Genomic DNA, 19,943 nt, shown 5'->3' with positions numbered 1-19,943 from the left:
GGAAGATTTCACATAGGTTTTTCAAAAATAGTTCATAATAGAAAAATACACTAAATAAAATGTATTTTGCTACTGGCTGATTTCAGAATTCCTGAAGAATGTGTCCAGAAAAATGTTTTGAGCCCTCATCAAAAATAGCTGACTCCTTCATACTGCATAGAGGAAAAAATTATCCTAATTGTCTGGTTATTCCCTCCTATGCTTCAAGCAAGTCAACAGCTCTCCACAGCACTGACTCAGCTACAGCCTAAGAGACCCTGCAAAGACTTCTGAAAGTCATCAAAACTAGGCTTTTGAATGCTAGTTAGCAAAGCCTTCCCTCCGGTGAAAGCCTTTTGCCAGGTCACCCCTTCCATTTAAATTGAGCAGCTTAAGTACTGAAGCAAATATGTGTAACATGGTGATGGATATAATATGCTCTCTGCAGGAAAGCCCCCCCACCCTGGTCCTTTAAATGTCGGTGCTTTCCCTCTCTGCCAGACTCATTACAAAGACTCATTTCAGTGTTGATAACACAGCAGTGATAATAGGTATCAGTTCAATGCAGGAAGGAGGATGTTGAGCTTAAGGGAAGTTTCATCTGTGAAAAGAGCAAATTCTGTTCAGTCCCCAGGACATCTTCTCCTGGACACAGATGTCAGTTCATGTGACCTGGGTCTGGGTCCTCTTTAATGACCAGTTTGTAGCTGGAAGCCTGGTTTTTTGTGCCACCTCAGCAGGAAGCCTTGCAATCACAGGTTGCATTAAGCCTTTGAGCATTTTATTCTGTCTAGAGATACACCAGCAGCAAGTGCTGTCCTAGTCCATGGCCAGCCTTCCCTGACAGCAGCCTGCTCGTATCGGTATCCATTCCCCTGAATTACTGCAGTGCCAGAGTGTGGGTGATCCAGGCTTTCCCCTCCAGAAATCTCACTATTCATGAAGTCAGAATATCTTCCTTTGGTTATTTTTTCTTTCACATCAATCATCTGAAATGAAGGGTAGCCAGATAACTCTTTGCTTTATCCGTAAGCAAAGCTGATGGCAAAGGTCCTGATGAGAATGTTTAGAGGAGAAGAATTAGTTTGAGAGCCTGCAATGAAAAGAGGTGGCTGTGGAGAATGACAGCAGAGAATAAAATATCATCTGTTAAAACAAATAAATCAATATTCTCTGGACTTCTAAGTCCTGGCTGTGGACATTTGGAGTGAATTTTTCTCCCAGTGCATGAGTATACCAGCAGCCCCATTGATTTTGTGCTTATATCAGGAGGATGATCTATACCTCTTTTGGAGAGATACTAGTTCTCTGGAGAAAACCTCTGAGATTTCACCGTGAGATGTATCACAATTGCTATAAAATCGCAATTTATCTGCTAAATTCCTTTTGACTGAAATAACACCTTGCCAGGAAAGTGAAGCTGCTATGATTTTGTGTAGTAGCACTCAAGGCATTTATGTACCCTTGCCTCTTGCATATCTGCCTTGTGAATATCTCCAGGCCATAATGTCAAGGTGCATGATATTTACAAATCACAGCTTTTTACACTATTTACTTTGTGATGTTGACAAGGGCTGAGTCACAGAAGGTATGAAGTGTTGTAGTGCTCCTGCCTTTGTTGGAGGTTTTCACATGTTTATAGTAAAGCACATGCTTAGCTACACTCAGGACCAGAAACGGTGTTGAGCTATTAAACATGCGCATGAAAATCTGATATGTTTGAAAACACCACACCATTAGTTCTCATTTGAGCCATTCCTGTTTTCCTGTTGGTGTATCTGTTAGAAAATACTGTTTGGAGTGGGAAAGGACTATTTTTAATCTGCTGCACCATCAAGTCCATTATTTTTCTTCCTTCAGCTTAATTTATATTTTGAATGTGTCTTTTCAAAAACAATGTTCATAAAATTATTGATTTGTCAGTTATGTACTGTGTTTCTGGTTTCCAGTTTCCCAATTTTTTTCTGAAATTTGAAGATTTGAATCAGAGCAAGATGAATTCTTCAGCTTTCAAGCTCCATGAGCTCAAAATGCATTTTCATTTTCTTTCTTGTTCTATGTTTCAGTCCAGAGGACCTCACTTCTCAACACAAGTTCTCATGTACTCCAATTCTGAATGAATTATTGAGCTTTTGAACACTTAGTTGGTGGACACAATCCTAAGGAGAAGAAGAAAGTAAAAAAGGAGGGGAAAAGAAATCGGAAAACTTCTATAGAAATAAAGTCATTATAACTGTTATTTTTATCTGTGTTACAATAGTGGAAAATGGATTTATGGAAGGGTGGTGGTTTTTTTGTTTGTTTTAGCTTTGCAAGCTAAAGCTAGAAGCAGTACTTAAACTCACAGTTGAGAGTCTATAAGTTATTTTTATGGTTGGCTTTACTACTTGTTTTCATGACACATCTCACAGAGATACCAGCCATTTAAACATCAACCATCTACTGGCATTCAATGAAGATCATTAGTTTTAATTGCATTTATTTGCCTATTATAGTAGCATTTGCCAGCTGAAATTAATATTGCCTAGATTGATTTCTCCATCTAAAGGAAAGTTATCTAGACTCTTGTCTATAAACAATACAGACAGACAACTTGAGAAAGCAAATCATGCCACCTGTCTTAAATGCCCTTTTGAGGAAGAGATGAACCACTCTCCAAAGATTTTTCTGTACTGACCACAGGAAGAGCCTTGGTTCAAGTGTTTACATTTTGTATGTCTGCAGTTAGGCAAAAGGCATTAAACTCATAATAACAGAAAAGAGCTCATCGTCTAAGGAAGTCAGGTGTAAGCAGGGGGAGGAAGACAGTAGCAGAGGTGGAATCTCACACCCAAGGATCCAGTAGATCCATGACAGAGCGAATAAAATAACCCAACTTCAGCTTTCAGGCCAATATTTTACTGCAAGCCTTCCCTTCACCTTTATAGTCAGTGTGAGCCCTGTATGGAAGTCAGTGGAAGCAGGATGAGAGCCCGGATGGCCATCTGAAATGTTTTCAAATTGGCGAATTTATTTTTATCTGACGGAAATTACTGCTATACTTCACATATTTTCCAACCAGTGCCACATTACTTTGTGTTATCGGTTGCTTTGGAAGCAGTATAGACCAATGGAATGTCCCACTCAAATCCTACTAATGAAACTTCTTTTACATTGCAGTTGACCTGGACAGGTTGAATGATGATGTGAAACGTTATAGCTGCACTCCAAGAAACTACTCTGTCAATTTAAGGGAGGAACTGAAGCTGACAAACGTAGTTTTCTTCCCCCGCTGCCTCCTTGTCCAGCGCTGTGGAGGAAACTGTGGCTGTGGGACTTCAAGCTGGAAATCCTGCACGTGCATGTCAGGGAAAACAGTGAAAAAGTATCATGAGGTATTTTCACTCTTTCTCTTGTATTTTGTATTTCTTTCAGGTTATTTATTGCTCTTGTGGATTCTCAAGGCTTTTCTCAGAGCTCTGTGCGTTGCTTATATTAATTATCATGGCATACTGATCAAGCTATATCATGTTATGTTATCATTATCAATATCATCATTATGCTATTTCATGTTATATTATCATTATTATGTTATATTATCATGCTTATATTGATTATCATGTTGGATCTGCAGCGAAAAAATCAGTGGGCAAAAATCACTGAATGCAGTGAAGTGTCACAAGCGGAGATGTTACCACAGAATCACGCCCATCATTTGAGAGAGACCAGAGTGGTTAAATGAATGCCCACTGTGGTCACCACTCTTCCTGAGCTCAAGGATCTGCTTAGGCTTCCAGACAGGTGGAGCTTAGGCTTAGATAATGGCAAAGCTTTTGTTGTCCATGTCTATGTTCATGTGTCACATCCATGTCCATGCTAGACACTAGCATTCACACCTTCCACTGCAGTAAGCCATAGGGGCACATACTCACGTAATCAACCTGCAGGAAATACTGATTTTAACCAAGTTTTATATTAATGTATTTAATGTCACATTATAATACATACATAGCATCATAGTAGAGCTTCAGGATACTGTAGTTTCTCTTTTTTTTTCAGAACTTCTGCTGTTTTCTTGATGAATGTCTGTCTTTGGGGTATATAGTGGATACAAACAATCACCCAGCAATTTGCATTTGGAAGCGGTGAATAAGCAGAGTGGAAAGAGTTTATATATGTGCTAAAAAGAGGTTTTAATGGATATTTATGGATAAGGTAATTCATAAGAAGCTGGAGCTAAATTTTGCCACCTCTCTGTGTGTATGTTACAACAGCATCCTAGGGAATTTTGTTGCAAGAAAGAGGGTTACACTGAACTGACTTTTTCCCATCAAAGGACTGATACATCATGGATGTATATACCACTGGAAATACTCCTTTTAGTAACACAGAGACATGTTCCTTGAGGCATTTGACTACACTTCCTCTTGTTTTATGCTCTGTCTTGTAAAAGTATGGCTATGCTTGGAAACAACAAGTAACTTGTAAACTCTCTTCCCTTCCAGATTTATTACCTGTAGGAAGCAGCTGAATCTTTTTGCCTTGGCTTTTCTCCCACTCAGTAATTTTTTACGAAGGCAAATTTTTTGCATAAGAACAAAGTACACTATGGTTTTTTTTTTTTAATCCATTCAGAGCACATTTAGAGAGGAAAAAAACAAGAGAAGATCACTTCCTGTTCTTGCCTCTAAACCAGTGTTTTCAGAACCAGACATGAACCATGTTCACCAAAGTGAACATGTCTAGGAAAGGTACTTGGTATTGTCCTTTCAGTTGTCTGAAAGTAAGTATCTGCATGCCATGCTGACTTTATTTTTGGCACATGTCTTTTAAGAGCCTGATTTGTCACTTCACCTAAGTCTCAGGTGAAAGTAAACTTAATGGACTTTTAATCTGCATGTGATGTGGTCTCATACCATAAAGGCATTAACTCGCAAGACCCTAGGGTTGCAATAGCAGTGGGCTGTTGAAGGTCAGACCTTTGCCTCACGGTGAGCGGCTTGGTTACTCTTTTCCAAGGCAAGAGATTTTTCTCACAATTAACTGCAGAATATGGCGTACTCCACATCACCTGGGACTAGAGAATAGTTAACATTTTATCTAGTTTTAAGCAAGATGCAGGGGATGACCCTGGTAATTACAGAGTGGAAAGCCTTATCTCAGTGGTAGGAAAGTTAATTGGAAAAAAAAATTAATAGGTATAAAACACCTAGATGACTATGAGCTGATAAAATGAACTCAGAATGCCTTATGTATGAATAAATATTTATGCAGCACCACAATGTTGTCAAGAATGCTAAAAGACCTGGCACCTCCTTCAGAGAGCATACAATCAACCAGACAAGATCAGACATGGATTAGAAACCAGTTAAGGGATAAAGAGCAAAGAGGTGGAAGAGATGAGAGAAAGTAGCTATGTGTGGGTGCCCCCAGCATGTGGATTAAGTGCTATTTCATGTATGATCAATCTAGAAGAAGATGCACAGAGAGGTGACAAAAATGGCGGCTAGCACAGGTGATAATGTGCTTTAACAGCAGAGAATTCTGTAAGGATTTTCAGAAGGCTGATGTAACTACTTATAAGTGCAGTTTGGAAAAGCAGCAAGCATTAGGATGGGTAGGCTCCACTATTTATTCAACACTGGGTGCATGAGGGGAGGAGGGAGAAATTAGGGGTGGAAGTTGGACAAGTAGTGAATCGCTGTGAAAAATTTCAGGAGAACAGTTGTTTAGTGCAGTTGTGATGGAAAAAACAAACAAACAAAACACACACAAAAACCACACACAAAAAAAACACAAACAAACAAAACCAAACCAAACCAAAACAAAACAAAAACCACCCACATTTCCCTGGGGTGCATTAAGAAAAATGTGACCAGCAGGTCAAGGGAGGTTCTCCTCCCCTGCTACTCTGCCCTGGTGAGGCCACATCTGGAGTACTGTGTCCAGTTCTGGCCTTCCGAGTTTAAAAAGGACAAGGAGTTACTGGAGGGAGTCCAGCAGAGAGGTACAAAGATGATAAGGGGTCTGGAGCGTCTTTCTAATGAGAAGAGACTGGGACAGCTGGGTCTGTTCAGCCTGGAGAAAAGAAGGCTGAGAGGGAATCTTGTCAATACTTACAAATATTTGAAGAGTGTGTGTGTCAAGAGGATGGACCACACTCCTTTCAGTGATGCCCAATGATAGGACGAGGGGCAACAAGCACAGATTGAACCACAGAAGGTTCCATCTAAACATGCTTTTCTTTGAGGGTGCCAGAGCACTGGAACAGGCTGCCCAGAGAGGTTGTAGAGTCTCCTTCTCTGGAGACATTCAAACCCACCTGGACACATTCCTGTGTGATCTGCTCTGGTGAACCTGCTTTAGCAGGTGGGTTGGACTGGATGATCTCCAGAGGTCCCTTCCAACCCCCACCATTCTGTGATTCTGTGACAGTCTTCTGCAGGAAGAGAGGTGAACAGGTAATTACACAGCAAATATTTATTATGGCCTGGATAAATTGATGGGCTACTTGTACTGGGTTTTTACTGTTGGTGCTTAGAAGGATACAAGCAGGAGTTGAAAAAATAAATAGAAAGAGAAAATATACATCTGGGGAGATACAGAAGGAAAACATTGAAAGCATTTGTAAAGAAAGTGTCTCAAAAGTTTGGGGTAATTTCATTTAAAAAAAAAAAATTATAATAATTAAGAGAGGACACAGTGAAAGGTAGAAAATAGTGAACAGTACCCAAAGGAAAAGTACAAGTAGAGTCCAAGAGAGGTTGAAAGGGAACTAATTTAAAATGCTAAAAAGAAACTTTGGTTTTTTGCACAGTAAATATATATGGAATTTCAACCCATAAATATGGGTGGTACATAACTCAGAATGATTCCAGGAGATTTAGAGGTAAAATGTAAACTAAAGAATCCCAGGTCACATCTGTATCAGAACTTAAGCCAACTATTGACAGTAGCTATAAAAGAAAAATACTGATTATAAACATGTTATCAAGCACTTATTTTTTATGAGGTATTTGGGAGCATCTGATGCTGGGACACTGGAATATCACACTAACCAAGTATTGGTCAGAACCAGGATGTCAAGACATACATCACACCAAAACTAATCGCTAAATTCAGGAAATTCAATATTCACACCAATACATTACTGCAAATTTACTTCACTACTCCTTTGTTCTTTGAAATCTGTATGAATTTAAGACAGTGTTTCAGCTTTAACATTAAATGGCTTTTGTAAGTTTAAATTTAAACTTGATCCCTTAGGGATGAATTAAAAGCTCACTGAGCAGAAATTAAGCCAAGTGGCTCCCATTAACGTGAGTGGAAGTCATGCGGATAAATTCATGTATGACATACTAAAGATGTGTCCATTAATTTTAGTCCAAAATATTTTCCACTTTATTATTATTATTAGCCACACAGAGCTAATCAGTTTTATTCTTTATTCTCCTTTGACACTTAACTCTAATTTTATTAAATGCCTGGGGAGGAGCTTCTTGACATGCCAGTTTTAGAACCATGGAGCTGGTTTACTCCTTTCAAAGCCAATTTGAAACCCACTAACCTGAACCAAAAAGCCTTTAGTTGCATAACAAAAGATAGAGCTTTACACTTTATGAAATCCCCAGAGCTGTTAATTTGGTTAAAAATTACTTTGATTTCCTTGCAAAAGACACCAGAAGAAAATACAAGTTGGTGGAGCAAAGAAGGTGCTTGTAGCAGCTGAAACAGAGTCCTGCAGACTCCAGCCCATTTCTCTTGTCAGGCTCATTTTGCCAAACTGGTCTCCTGGAGCTTCCTCTGCTGAGCTTCTGGACCCACCAGAGCTGCTTGTCCTGCACATGGCTATGCTTGTTCTCAACAGTAAAAATGCGATTGGATATCATTTAAAAGTTGTCTGGCATTTCTGAGCTACCCAATATTTTTGGGTGAGAATGACAGGCAGACAAATATCCCAGAAGCAATAGGCTCTTTTTTGGCTTTGTGGTCAGTGCCTTGAAGTACTGGAGTGGCTGTGTTCAGGCAGCTGTAGGGACACCGGTGCCCAGAACCTATTATTGAAAGGCTGGCTTCTAGTCCAGGGATATTTCAAGGTTACCTTCTCCTTGTATTCTTAATGTTTTTTAGTTCCCTCTGAGCTCCTCTTCAAAGCTACTGCTCATCACCGAGCGCTCCCTCCTGGTATCACAGTAGTAGCTGTCATGTGTAGCCTTTAATTTCCCCAAGCTTCGAGTGCTGCTCCAGTTCCCTGAACAGACTGTACTGCTCTTTCCTATCACGTCTAGTTGTAAGAAATAATGCAACAGCAGGGAAAATGAGAAAATGAGAATGCCACAGTAAGGGGTATCTTTTTCTTTATTGCCCTGGGAAATGCTAATAATGAGATCTTGGGAGTTTTTTATAGCCTGGAAGTTTGCCATAAGTTTACCAAAATACTCAGCAGTTTCCAGAAATGAATGGGTTCATAACTTGACTAAACAGATAGTTTTATGGGTGGGGGGTTTTTGCAGGAGTCTTGTGATGCTCTGTGGTTTTCCACAGCTTCTGGGTTTGCTTGAGACCAGAGCTCATGGATAAATACTCACGACTTACCACATAGTGTCATGAACCCTGCAAACCAAACAGGCTGAGTGCTGGCAGCATCTCAAAATGTCTCTCAGGCACAGTCTACTCTAAGCGATACTGAGTTATTTTGCAGGGCTCTGTGCAAAGGAAAGACAAAGCAATTCATGAAAATGGATGCAGCACACCTTCATCAAATGCTCATGTCTACTGCTGTCTAACTTGCTAAACGGGAGCTGAAATGAAAGCGTGTTTTCCATTGCAGTACATTTCTTTGGAAATACCGGGAGCTGTTCTTTGAAGGAGGCAGGGGGCTCTAAACCCAGAGATAACCCAGCCCAGAGGAGGTGTGGGGGAACTCAGGTCAGGACTCAATTCAGCTCAGGCTGCGGCTGTGCCATCCACCCAGCATGCAGATACCTCAGAGAAACAAGAAATCGGTTTCCCCGTCTCATTGCTGTAACTGATGAGATGTGAAATGAGTTTCCGTGAGGAATAAATGCTCTTAAGGTAGCAACCAGAATTTGTCAGAGTGTATAAACCTCTACACATGCAGTGCTGAGCAACACAGCTAAAAGGCATATAAGGAAAAGAGCAAAGTGGTGAAAGCTGATTGCATCTTTTACCTACTTACTTGTCTCTCCTGCACAGACATGCATTTTTCACTGTCTAGAATATGCCTTCCCTCCCCTCCTTTTCTTTTTCCAGCATTACACCTCTGTTCAAGTTTCATATTTACTGGAGTTGTCTGGTGCCTTCACAGGACATACATGCAATTAATTCTTAACGATTTAGATTAGTGTTAGGGTGGCTACTTTGTAACCTCTTGCTGCCCTGAGTAAGGTAGCAGGCACCTCAGAGTGCCTACACAATGCTAAATGTAGGTACTAGAGAGAGTGCAGAGGAGGTGACGAAGCTGCTGAGGGGTCTGGAGCACAAGTCTGATGAGGAGCGGCTGAGGGAACTGGGGCTGTTCAGCCTGGAGAAAAGGAGGCTGAGGGGAGACCTTATCACTGTCTACAACTACCTGAAAAGAGGTTGTAGCATGGAGGGTGTTGGTCTCTTCTCCTGAGTAGCAAGTGATAGGACTAAAGGAAATGGCCTCAAGTTGTGCCAGGGCAGGTTTAAATTGAATATTAGGAAACATTTCTTCATGGAAAGGGTTGTCAGGCATTGGAGCAGGCTGCCCAGGGAAGTGGTGGAATCACCATCCCTGGAGGTGTTTAAAAGAAATTTAGACAAGGTTCTTAGGGACACGGTTTAGTGCTAGAGTTAGGTTAGGTTGTGGTTGTACTCGATGATCCTGAGGGTCTCTTTCAACTGAGATGATTCTGTAATTCTGTTCTATGATTCTAAGCCTTTGCACAAGTTGTGAGGCATAGAAACAGCTTTAACTGGACCAAACATTGTAAAGGGAAAACTAGGCAGGAGGGAATATTATTGGGGAGAAAAGAACAAGGGAGCAGCGGAGAAAATACAAAGGTGACATGGAACTGCAGTGAGACAAAGGAGTTGTTCCAATAGATTTACAAATGTAACTAATACAATTTGGTGTTGTGAGGGCTTTTCTGTTTTTTGAGAGAAGCAAACCTTAAGGAGGAACTTGAGAGCATAGACAGTAATTCTCACCCTGCCTTTATACAGGGAAGCATAAGATAGCTGGACTAAAATTATACAAATGTTGCCGATACAACAAAGGAAATTTGCTGAGGGATTAAAAAGAGCTGGCATCATCAAACCAGTGTGCAGGGAATATGGTCTGATTGTTGTGTGTTCTGGAGTTGATAGGACATGTATAAAGGAGATAAAAGGTTGTTATGGTAATAAAGGCACAGACTTAACCTGACAAAAGAGTTAGTGCGCAGAAATATTATACAAGAAGCAGCAATGGGATTTATTTGGAATGCAAATACAGGGAAACAGAATGAGTCAGAAATGGCTGCTAGGTCACAGGATGAGCAAAGAAAGCATAGAGGTGCAATGAGAGAAAAAAGGTTAATTATTTGCCAGATCTAAATGAAAGTTCTTGGGTTAACATCTGGAAGTTAAGCAAGTGAGAGATCCTGTGATACATGTCTGGCCAGAGAGGCAGTTTGAGAAGGGACACATGTGTATCCAGTCAGTGAAAAAGCAATAGCTGGAGCCAGAATGCATGACAAAATCACCCAAAGTGAGGGTGGTGTTGATATCAGGTGTGTCAAAAGCATCATAGCTTTAGTGATGGTCTGAGTTGCAAGCTAGTTCATTTATTTTTCCATGTTTGCTGTATTAAAACCAGGTGTTTCTGTTTCAGACAAATAATTAAAAAAAAAAAAAGAAAACAAAACCAAACAGAATCCATAATCCCATCTACATTTAATAATCCCTTATTTTGAATGCTACAGCTGATCAGTAAACAAACTCTTTTTTCTTTTTCTTGTTATCCTATAATTATCTCTGGTAAGAATGAATACAGCTTTGGGTCTGTGTCATTATTTTAGGCTGTGTACCTACTAGAATAAAAGTCTTTATGCGAAATTATGAACCACGTTCCCATAATGCTTGGCTTCTTATGCTCAGAGAACAGCTATACAGTGTGTGACCTTTGGATTAGATAACTTTCAAAAATTGCAGAGTAAGATTTTTTATCTGTATCAGAACTTGGATCTGTGTTGAATGCAATTTTGATGCTTCCTCTTTCATGAATCTCAGACAAATATAATTTCGTTTGCATGCTAGAATGATGGTATTTTTGGATGAGCAGAAGGAGATTAGATAATGCTGCATAGCAGGATTTTAAAATAAGTTCTGCAAAGTACAAATTTCACTATCTAAAATAGCATACAGAGTTGCTCTTCATCCTTTGGTAAGCCATAGTCAAGTTATTGGTTATCTGTGGTCTTCTAAAGCTAAAAAAATAAAAAAACAAACAAAAATTACTGATTTTTGCATGAGGCTTCAGATTTCTATTGGTGGTTAAACTACTGTTCAAGAATTTAACAAAGGATATTACTGTTGTTCCTAATAAATAAAATATAGTAAGTAAAAAATGTCTATAAGTAACAGGATACCCCTTTTTTAGACAATTATTGTTTATAAGATGTGTTGTCTGGGTTTCCTATTACCCTCTGCTTTTTATTAAATCAGCAGTCAGCCATCATGGACTGTCATGGCTAAATACTGACAGACTTCAAAGGTAAATGATGCACAGCCAGGATCATCAGCGAATGCTGCAGGGAGTGGTTCTCATCTGGCTCTCCCCATCCCAAACCATGAGTCCAGCCTTTGGGCTCCTTTCTGAGTTATCAGAGCCAGCCCCACCAGAGATGAGTATTTCAGGTAAATCTTTCTCTGGAGTCACCTCTTTGTTGCTGCTCCTACTGGAGAAATACCAGGTATTGGTCAAGGTGAACAAGTTATCTCTAGCTGGGTCCTTTCCCCATCAGTCTTCACTACTCCGCTTTCCTCAGGCCCTGGCCATTAAGTTTCCTTACAGATCTGCTGAGATCAGAGGGGTTGCCAGGCATCAGCCCTGACCTCCTGTGTTCCACAGGCCACTGGAGTGCAACCTGCTGCCCCCAGAGCAAGACCCAAACTTGTACTGCATACCTTCCGGGAAGTCAGCCGTCTTCTGATGTCGCCTAACAGGCTGGAAATGCCACGATTTCTTGGAGGGTTGTCCGGACAATGAGTTCACCTGGCTTAAACAGGCATGCCCTAATTCCGGTTTGAAATTTTCTGGCTTTAGCATCCAGATATTGGTTTTTGTGATGGCTTTGCTGTCTCATTTAAAGAATCCTTCAGAAGTCGACATCCAAATTCAGTGCACAATCAATGAGCAAGATTCCTGGCAAGGAAAGGAATGTAAGCATTTTCTTTATATTTCCTTCACCACTGCCCCCAAGGAAAATTATGCAGTGACCACAGTCACCTCACCTTGAAACCTCTCAGATGCTCATGCATATCGACAAAGTAAAATGCCATCCAGCATACTGGTTTGCTCCTCTGGATCTGTCTGCAGAAGAAATGCTACAAGGCCTGGATACCTTTTTTGTATTACCTATAAACATCAGACCCAGCTCAGAAGCTAAGTCTGTCTTGATTTTTTTTCTTTTTTTTATTGCTTTAATAGTTTTCTGACCATAATTAACTCAGTGTTTGGTGAGGGGAATATGGCTGTAGTCATATACTCTTTGTGAGGCAATGATCTGAACAGCTGAGGCACCACATTTTCATTAGTAGTGACACACATTGCTCTTTTAATTTGAAAACTACAAGGATATTGTTCTTTTTCACCCACATGAACCTTCTGTGCATTCCAGACCTTCCTCACATCCCGATTTTCTTATGACTACTGATCCCATCAAAAAAGCAGCAATAAAGTGTCCTGAACAAAATTTCTTTGAACTGTTTTCATTAATTCATTAGTTCCTCATCTTTTAGGATCTGACCATGTAATGAATAAACAGTAGCTATTTTCAAAGGGTTTTCTTTCAGCTACTCTGGTCACCAGAAATGCCCTTACTTCCTTGTTCTTTTCAATTCCCTTGCATTTAGCTGAAACTAAAACTATTAGATGGAAGCTAGACGGAGAGCTTTGAACATCAGTTCTGTGATCAGCTATTAAAGCAGCCCCATTTCAGCTATGTTCAAACATTACCTTCCTGTCTTGTCTGGGGAAGTGCCTACCAATTCATTTCTCTGCTCTTATCGGCAAAGCCCATATACTGTGCTCATGTTTCTTATTATAAAACACAGGGAAAGTCCTCAAGCTGTCAGGAGGTCTGTTAGCTTGAATAAAATCCACATCTTTGCTCTCATCCCGTTGCATACTTTCTTTTGCTCTCAGTTGCAAAAAGGAGATCTACCTACCCATAATCTTGCAAAGTGTCAGTCATCTGAAATTGTCAGATTCTGATGAAAGGAGGCTTTTTTAAATAAAGAATTTTACCATGAGTTCAGCATCAGCAGCTGTACTTGATTTTAGAAGAACGTTTTCTTAAAAAAGGCATCTTTTAAGAAGCAGTCTATTTTCAGCTTTGTAATAATCGCAGCAACCCAGTTAGGTTCAGTTCCTCTGTCTTTTGGCTGACAATGTGGTACAGTGAATTGTCCTGGTGTCCATCAGGATTTATTGCATATATTGAGGCAGTCAGCGTTTGAAATCACTGCAAATCCGTAACTATTTTTTTGCTTAAAACAAAACAAACAAACAAAACAAACAAACAAACAAACAAAAAAACTTCTCACTGCATTTCTAACAGGAAAAATATGTCTGCCCAACACATGAAAACAGCATGTCTGTGCCTTGCTTAGGCACAGTCCTTCCTCTCAGTATTACATAAGTTAAACATAAATTTTATCACAAAAGGGATAGACTGTGTTCAGTGCTTGCCACTTTTGTTACATCCCAAGGCCTTCCTACCCTTCAAGCATTAGGTAGAGAATGAATGATCTTATCCTGGAGGTTGTTCACATGCCTGCCCTTCCACACCTGCTCTGAAAAGCCTTCATGGTTAGCCTTTGGCGAGTCATTCACACTTAATTTGGGGACTTTCTGATTTTGTTGAAATTGCTAATACTTTGTTGATCTGATGTGCAGCTCCTCATTCCCTCTCCTTCCTGAGACCATCTCAATTCTTGTACAGCGTTGTGACTCCAAAGTACAGAAAATACTTTTTTTTTTTTTTTTTAAAAATAGGATTCTTAATTGAGTAACAGTATGATCAGTGAGTTAGGGGACCTATTATTCAGGGCAGAAGCATAGGTGTTTTTGTGGCTGAGACACTAAAGATGTTCAGGTCCCCCTTGACTAGTGGCTTGGGCAGGTCATAGACAAGACAGACTTCTCTCCATCCTTTGAACAAGTAAGACAAATATAAGTGAATCAGCAGTCAATTGGCCAAGCCAGCCTGAGTCACAGCACCCTGTCAAGAGGTGAGATGTGTTAGCTCTAGTACCTTACCAGTGTATGATTTCTGGACTGAGTGCTTCAGGCCACAGAGAGCAGAACCATCCCACCTGCCTAGCACCAGCTGTGGAGATGCAGCCTTGCTTTCTCCATGTGCTGCTCTCCACCAGTAAATAAGTGGCTTCAAAAGAGAAAGGACCATATAATGCCGCTGGTAGTTTTTCTACTGATGTGTTGCAGACCCTCGAGCAAATCAGTTTCAGATACTCCATCTATACAAATCTGACAATTACATGTGCCTTTCTGTGCAATGTGCTGTGAGATCTGGGAAGAAAAGTGTTGTAGAAGACTTAAGGAGTTCTTTATCTTAATTCATTTGTTGTATCTAGTCCAAACTAGTATTTCAGTTTCAGGGCAGAAATTGGAAATTAATTTCTCTTTTGTTAAACTACTGTAGGCCCATCAACAGCAAACTAATGAATCGAAACAGGATTTCCTCCCCTCAGCCTGTGCCACCATGCTAGTGGGAGTATGAGCTCTTATACAGCAACTCAGCCTCCTACGGTAGGCTCCCAAAGCATGTCCCTGCAAACACCATCCTCCTCCACTTCTTCCAGTCCATAGTTTACGTACTTAAACTATCACAGAAGATTAGATAGGACTCAACATTATTGCTGTTTTCTACATAGCCATAAAACCATTTTCAGGAAATCATAGGTTCATAAAATAATACAGGTTGGAAGGCAGCTCTGGGAGTCATCTAGTCCAATCTCCCATTCAAAGCAGGGAGAATTTTAAAGTTAGATGAGGTTGCCCAGAGCCTTGTCCAGTTAATTTTTATGATCTTCAAGGTCTCTGCAACTTCTCTGGACAGCCCGCTCCAGTGTTTAACCCCTATCAGTATTTTCTTCCATATATCCAAAAAAGATTCATTTTGTTGCGATTTGTATTCATTGCCTATTTTTTTCATCTTCTTTATAAACTACAGCTTCCTTTTTTAGGAGTCTCTGTGTTATCTTGCCTAGATAAAAAATTTTTGGTAGCTTCTTACATGATTTATAGTTCACTAGGAAATAACTTTTTGGTTGTGGTGTTATTTGGTTAGTTGGTTGTCGGTGGTGGTTTTTTTGGTGGATTTTGTGTTTGTTTTTTTCTTTTCACATTATTCACAGCAATCTCTTAACAAATTATTTAAACTGAGGCAGAGACTTTTAAGATAAGCGAACAACAGTCAGATTCGAGAGAAACTCAATGGTATCTGGCACATATTTTGCACAGGCTCCATTCATCTCCTTCTGCCTTCCACAGGGACTTTATTTTTGGATCAATTCTAAAGATATGTGTTCAGAAATTTCAAATTACATAAAAAAATGTTCCTTCTTCCTTAGAGCAAAAATATTATACAAGTGAGAGAAGTGGGAGAGCAATTTAAAAATGTATGGGACTGCAAAGACAAGCCAAAAGAAATATGCTTGATAATTTGCATGAAAAGGAGCAACTATGGGCATGGTTAGGAAACTGCACAATATAAGGATATCCGATATGGGAAATAATCCAATCTGTCAAAACTCCAGGATGAACAGTACAGAAGATGTCACAGAGTGGAAAGAAAAAGCTGGAACTAAAAAATTTGTCCAAATGAGTGCTGGTCAGGGCCATTAAGCGCTGTTGGTGCCTTCAGGGCCTCAAGTCTCTCATCTTCAAATCTATAGCAATATTTTCTAATGAATGCATTTCTGTTAATCCCCCCCAGGTGCTGAAATTCGTCCCTGAGGCTGGGCATCCCAGAAGAAAAGGCAGAACCAGGAACAACATGGCCTTAGTAGATATACAGCTGGATCACCATGAGCGTTGTGATTGTGTCTGCAGTTCAAGACCACCTCGATAAAAAATAAATTAAAATAAAAAAACAAGACATATTAATTGCGGCTTACCGGACATTTACTTTTAAGCAGGTTTGCTCTGAGGACCTTTGCTCACTAATCATTTGAACTTTGCTACTAGCCTGCCTTTGCAATTAGCAAAAATGATTGTTGTGTTTCAGCATAGCTGTGCTGATTAGCGCCGTGGCAGCTAAACAGGTATATCATAGATTTATGTATCAGCATCCAAGAATATAGGATTATGGTTATATGTAGCTAGATTCTGAGGGTTGAGATTTTCAAAGCTCTCTAGTTGTGTAGGTATTTGTGAAGCTGGCAAAGAGATAATGTTGTGTTTCCGTTTCTCACTAACCTGTTCCTACACTCAAATTCTGCTGCCATTTCTGCCCACTGAGCTCTCCTGATGGTTAGCAGGGGTTTGTGGGTATAAATGAAGAGAGAATTTGAGCCTGTATGAGCATAAAATGGTTTGCCCAGCTCTGAGAGGGAACTTCCCAGTGTTCCCACCCAACAGAGTGAGATATAATGAGCAAAATGCATCACTGCATGAAATAACACAACCTTAAAGTCAAATCTGTTTGTACTCGAGCAAATCATGTGCTGAAATTAGTAGATGCTTTGCATTAGCTGAGACACTGGTGGCATCAGGAGGGTGCAGCGGCTGGCACTTTTGTCACAGTGACTCCACGGGAGCCATTGTCCAGGAGCTTCTGCAGGAGGGGGCTCCAGCCAGGTCCCCCAGTAAAGCTCTGTGGGCTGGGGCTGATTCTGGTCTCTACCTGCCTGGACTGGACTCCTGCCCCTTGCCCAGAGCTGCCCACAGTTGCCAGGAGTAGCCCCCTCAACACAAAAAGGGAGAGAAACCCCCCACTTGTATCCTCCTCGCTGCAGTTCAAGGAGTGCCATGTTTCCCCGAGCAGGCAATGAAGATAGGGAACTCGTTTGTTGAAAATATTGATTTGGTTTGCAGTTTTGTTACTGGGAAACAAAGCTGTGTTTGAGATTTAATAATCATTATTTGGTTTGGGGTTTGTTTGTTTTAAATATGGACTATTATAACTTTGTCATGTATGCATTAATCTTAGTTATCCAAGGTTAGATGTCTTATTTCAGCTCTGTGCATTGCCATGGTTAAACTGTTGACAGTGAGTTTCTTTTTGATTGCATTTCGCTGAGGTATATTAACTCATTAAGCAATGTCTGTCTGTCATGGAAAATGTGCATCATTTATTAACTTCCAGAAGAATACTATTAAACACCACCTCATAATAAAATAAGCACTTTAAAAGCTACAGCATAGCTTTCTATGCCTTTTAAAATATTATGAAAGTGCTCTAGCTGAAAAAAAAAGGAAAAAAAAAGTCCTTCCAAACTAACTTTAAAGGTTTTTAAATGCTGCTCCAAATATGCAAAATACAGTCAGATTTAAGTCTGACAAAGAATTGGAGATTTGATCATGAATGTAACAGAGGGAATGGGGCAGCATGTTTAATGGCTGAGATTTTATATTTAATAGCAGACATAGGCTGCATTGATTCATCTTGTTTGTGTTGCCTCTTGTGCTTCTGTCTCTCTGAAAGAGTGAAGTAGTTTGACAATAGTGCATTATAATTAGTGGAAACTGGCATGTGCTATAATACTGAGAGCCTTCAAGCCAGTGTGTTTTAGCAATCTACAATTCTGTTATAAAAATCCCCGATGTTCTGACTTACCCCTTTTATCAGCTCAAGTATTTTGTGAGTGCTTTTTTATAATTTTAGCAAAACTTTACTGAAACGTCCCTTAGAAATGTGTGTTACTTTCTTTCCTGTACTTTAACCTTTGAGATTCAAAAAGTGTGGGCTTTTTGTTATTTATATCCATTTTTCCTCTTTGGCTCCCAGATGTGTATTTAAAGATGCTCCTGAATGCGGACTTGGGAAGTGATTCATCATTTTTCAAAGCAATTCACATTAAAAGAACATCACTGTAACCAAAATTGCCAGTTTCATTTCATAGTTCAGGACTGTTTAAAGAAGACTTCATTCTTTTTTCTGTCTCTAGCTTAATAGCAAGATTGACCCAGCCCTTCCATAATTTTTAGCTAATTTTGGAAGAAATTTGCATGCGAGACCTCGACAGTGCTGACTGGTTTTGAGACAGTGCATTCTAATATATATTCCTGACTGAATTATGCCCAAATTGTGCCTGAGCACTCTGTCCTTCTAGTTAGGATTGATTGTAGGAAGCACCCGTTTCACATGACTTTGTCCTTTGAGTGGTCCTTTAAATCCCACCCACAGGGGAAAACGTACACCAGACACCCACTGCACCCGACATCGCCCACGTGCCTCTGCCTGCTCGCCCAGTCTCCACCCCAGCAGCCATGTGTTGCGAGGGGGATTTACACCTCCTAATTTGGGGGTCCAGTCTTGTCTGGGAGTCTGAGTGATCACTACAGGCAGTTGAGAAAGAGAGGCTCCTCCAAAGTGTGCCTTAGTCCCTACACTGAAATTGTCCAATGTAGGAACTTTTCTTTCTCTCTTTTGATTATGTAGGAAGATTAGAAATCTGATTTGGGTGCCTAAGTGAGATTCACAAAGGTAGATGGTATTTATACTTGTTTCAAAGACTGAGCAATTAGTAGTTTAGCTAACTGAAATAAATACAGGCAGCAGTGGATGCCAGGGTCTGGCAGAAAAATCCAGCTGTAAAGCAAAAGGAGATTGGCATAAGAGGGATTATCCTCTTGCTTAATGTTGGGTTTACTTTCTTAAAAATAGGCTAAACTTGTTACAGAATTTAAAGTATTTCTCCCGGGACGCTTAGTAATGAATGGAACCATTCACTGTTTCGTGCTGCCGTCTGTTATCCAAACAGTATCTTCCAGGTCAGTGCAGGAGCCAAGGAGGTGCTTTATGTTGAAGTGTGGTGATGACAACATGTGAACTAAGCAAAACTCCCAAAAACTCGAGCCTGGAGCTGCAGTGAATGACCCTGGTGGTATCAAATATCAGCAAAACTTTTGCTTTGTATTTATTTGCAGAAATTGCAGAGATGTGTTTCCGTGTCTTTATTATTATCTCTTTTGTCTATGTAATGATTGCTATGTTGTTTACATTTTGTTTTAACTTAAAAAGCAAGGCTATTATAAAATCTAATCTGGTTCATTTTTATTGGAGGAATTGGAACCCCCCAAAATAAATACATTTTCAAAGGAAACTCAGAAAGATTCCTAATTTCAAACTACTCCCTAGCTTTCTATTTCCTGTATTCTTCTGGGATAGAGCCTACTTTCTCAAGTGCAATCTATATACACTTTTTTTTGTTATCTCAGTTACATGCAGCTTTTCTAGCAGTATTTTTTACTTTATGCAGTATGTAATGCATCTTATCTTGATGAAAAAAAAATAAATACTGCTTTTGAAAGAAAATACTCCGAGTGATTATTCAGAATTCAGATGAACTAAAACCCGTGATTTACTGGAGGACATTTCCACAACATGACACTATCCATGCTAGGTCTCCTTGTGAACCTTAGCAGTCATTCTCAGGAGCATCAGGGAAGCACCAAAGTACAATTTTGGGATGATCAGGTTTGAACCCCCAAGCTGGAAGTGCTGACAGATCCTTTGTGAAACAGCAGCAGCATGACAGTGGCACAGCAT

The 19,943-nt window shown here is 40.0% G+C and overlaps 1 protein-coding gene across 3 annotated transcripts in view; it reads left to right on the top strand.

Annotated features, from left to right (window-relative positions):
• Positions 1-19,709, top strand: part of PDGFD (platelet derived growth factor D) — a 142,842-nt gene extending 123,133 nt beyond the window's left edge. For all 3 annotated transcript variants that reach the window (XM_065831909.2, XM_071803672.1, XM_065831926.2), the window contains 2 exons: positions 3,139-3,353; positions 16,167-19,709. In XM_065831909.2, coding sequence (XP_065687981.1) covers positions 3,139-3,353; positions 16,167-16,301 — 350 coding nt within the window. In that variant the 3' untranslated portion in view covers positions 16,302-19,709. The remainder of the gene's footprint in view (positions 1-3,138; positions 3,354-16,166) is intronic.
• Positions 19,710-19,943: the final 234 nt, after the last annotated feature.

Source organism: Patagioenas fasciata, chromosome 1 (assembly GCF_037038585.1).
Source record: "Patagioenas fasciata isolate bPatFas1 chromosome 1, bPatFas1.hap1, whole genome shotgun sequence".
In the NCBI taxonomy this organism is placed as follows: domain Eukaryota; kingdom Metazoa; phylum Chordata; class Aves; order Columbiformes; family Columbidae; genus Patagioenas; species Patagioenas fasciata.
This window is presented reverse-complemented; position numbering and strand designations above follow the sequence as displayed.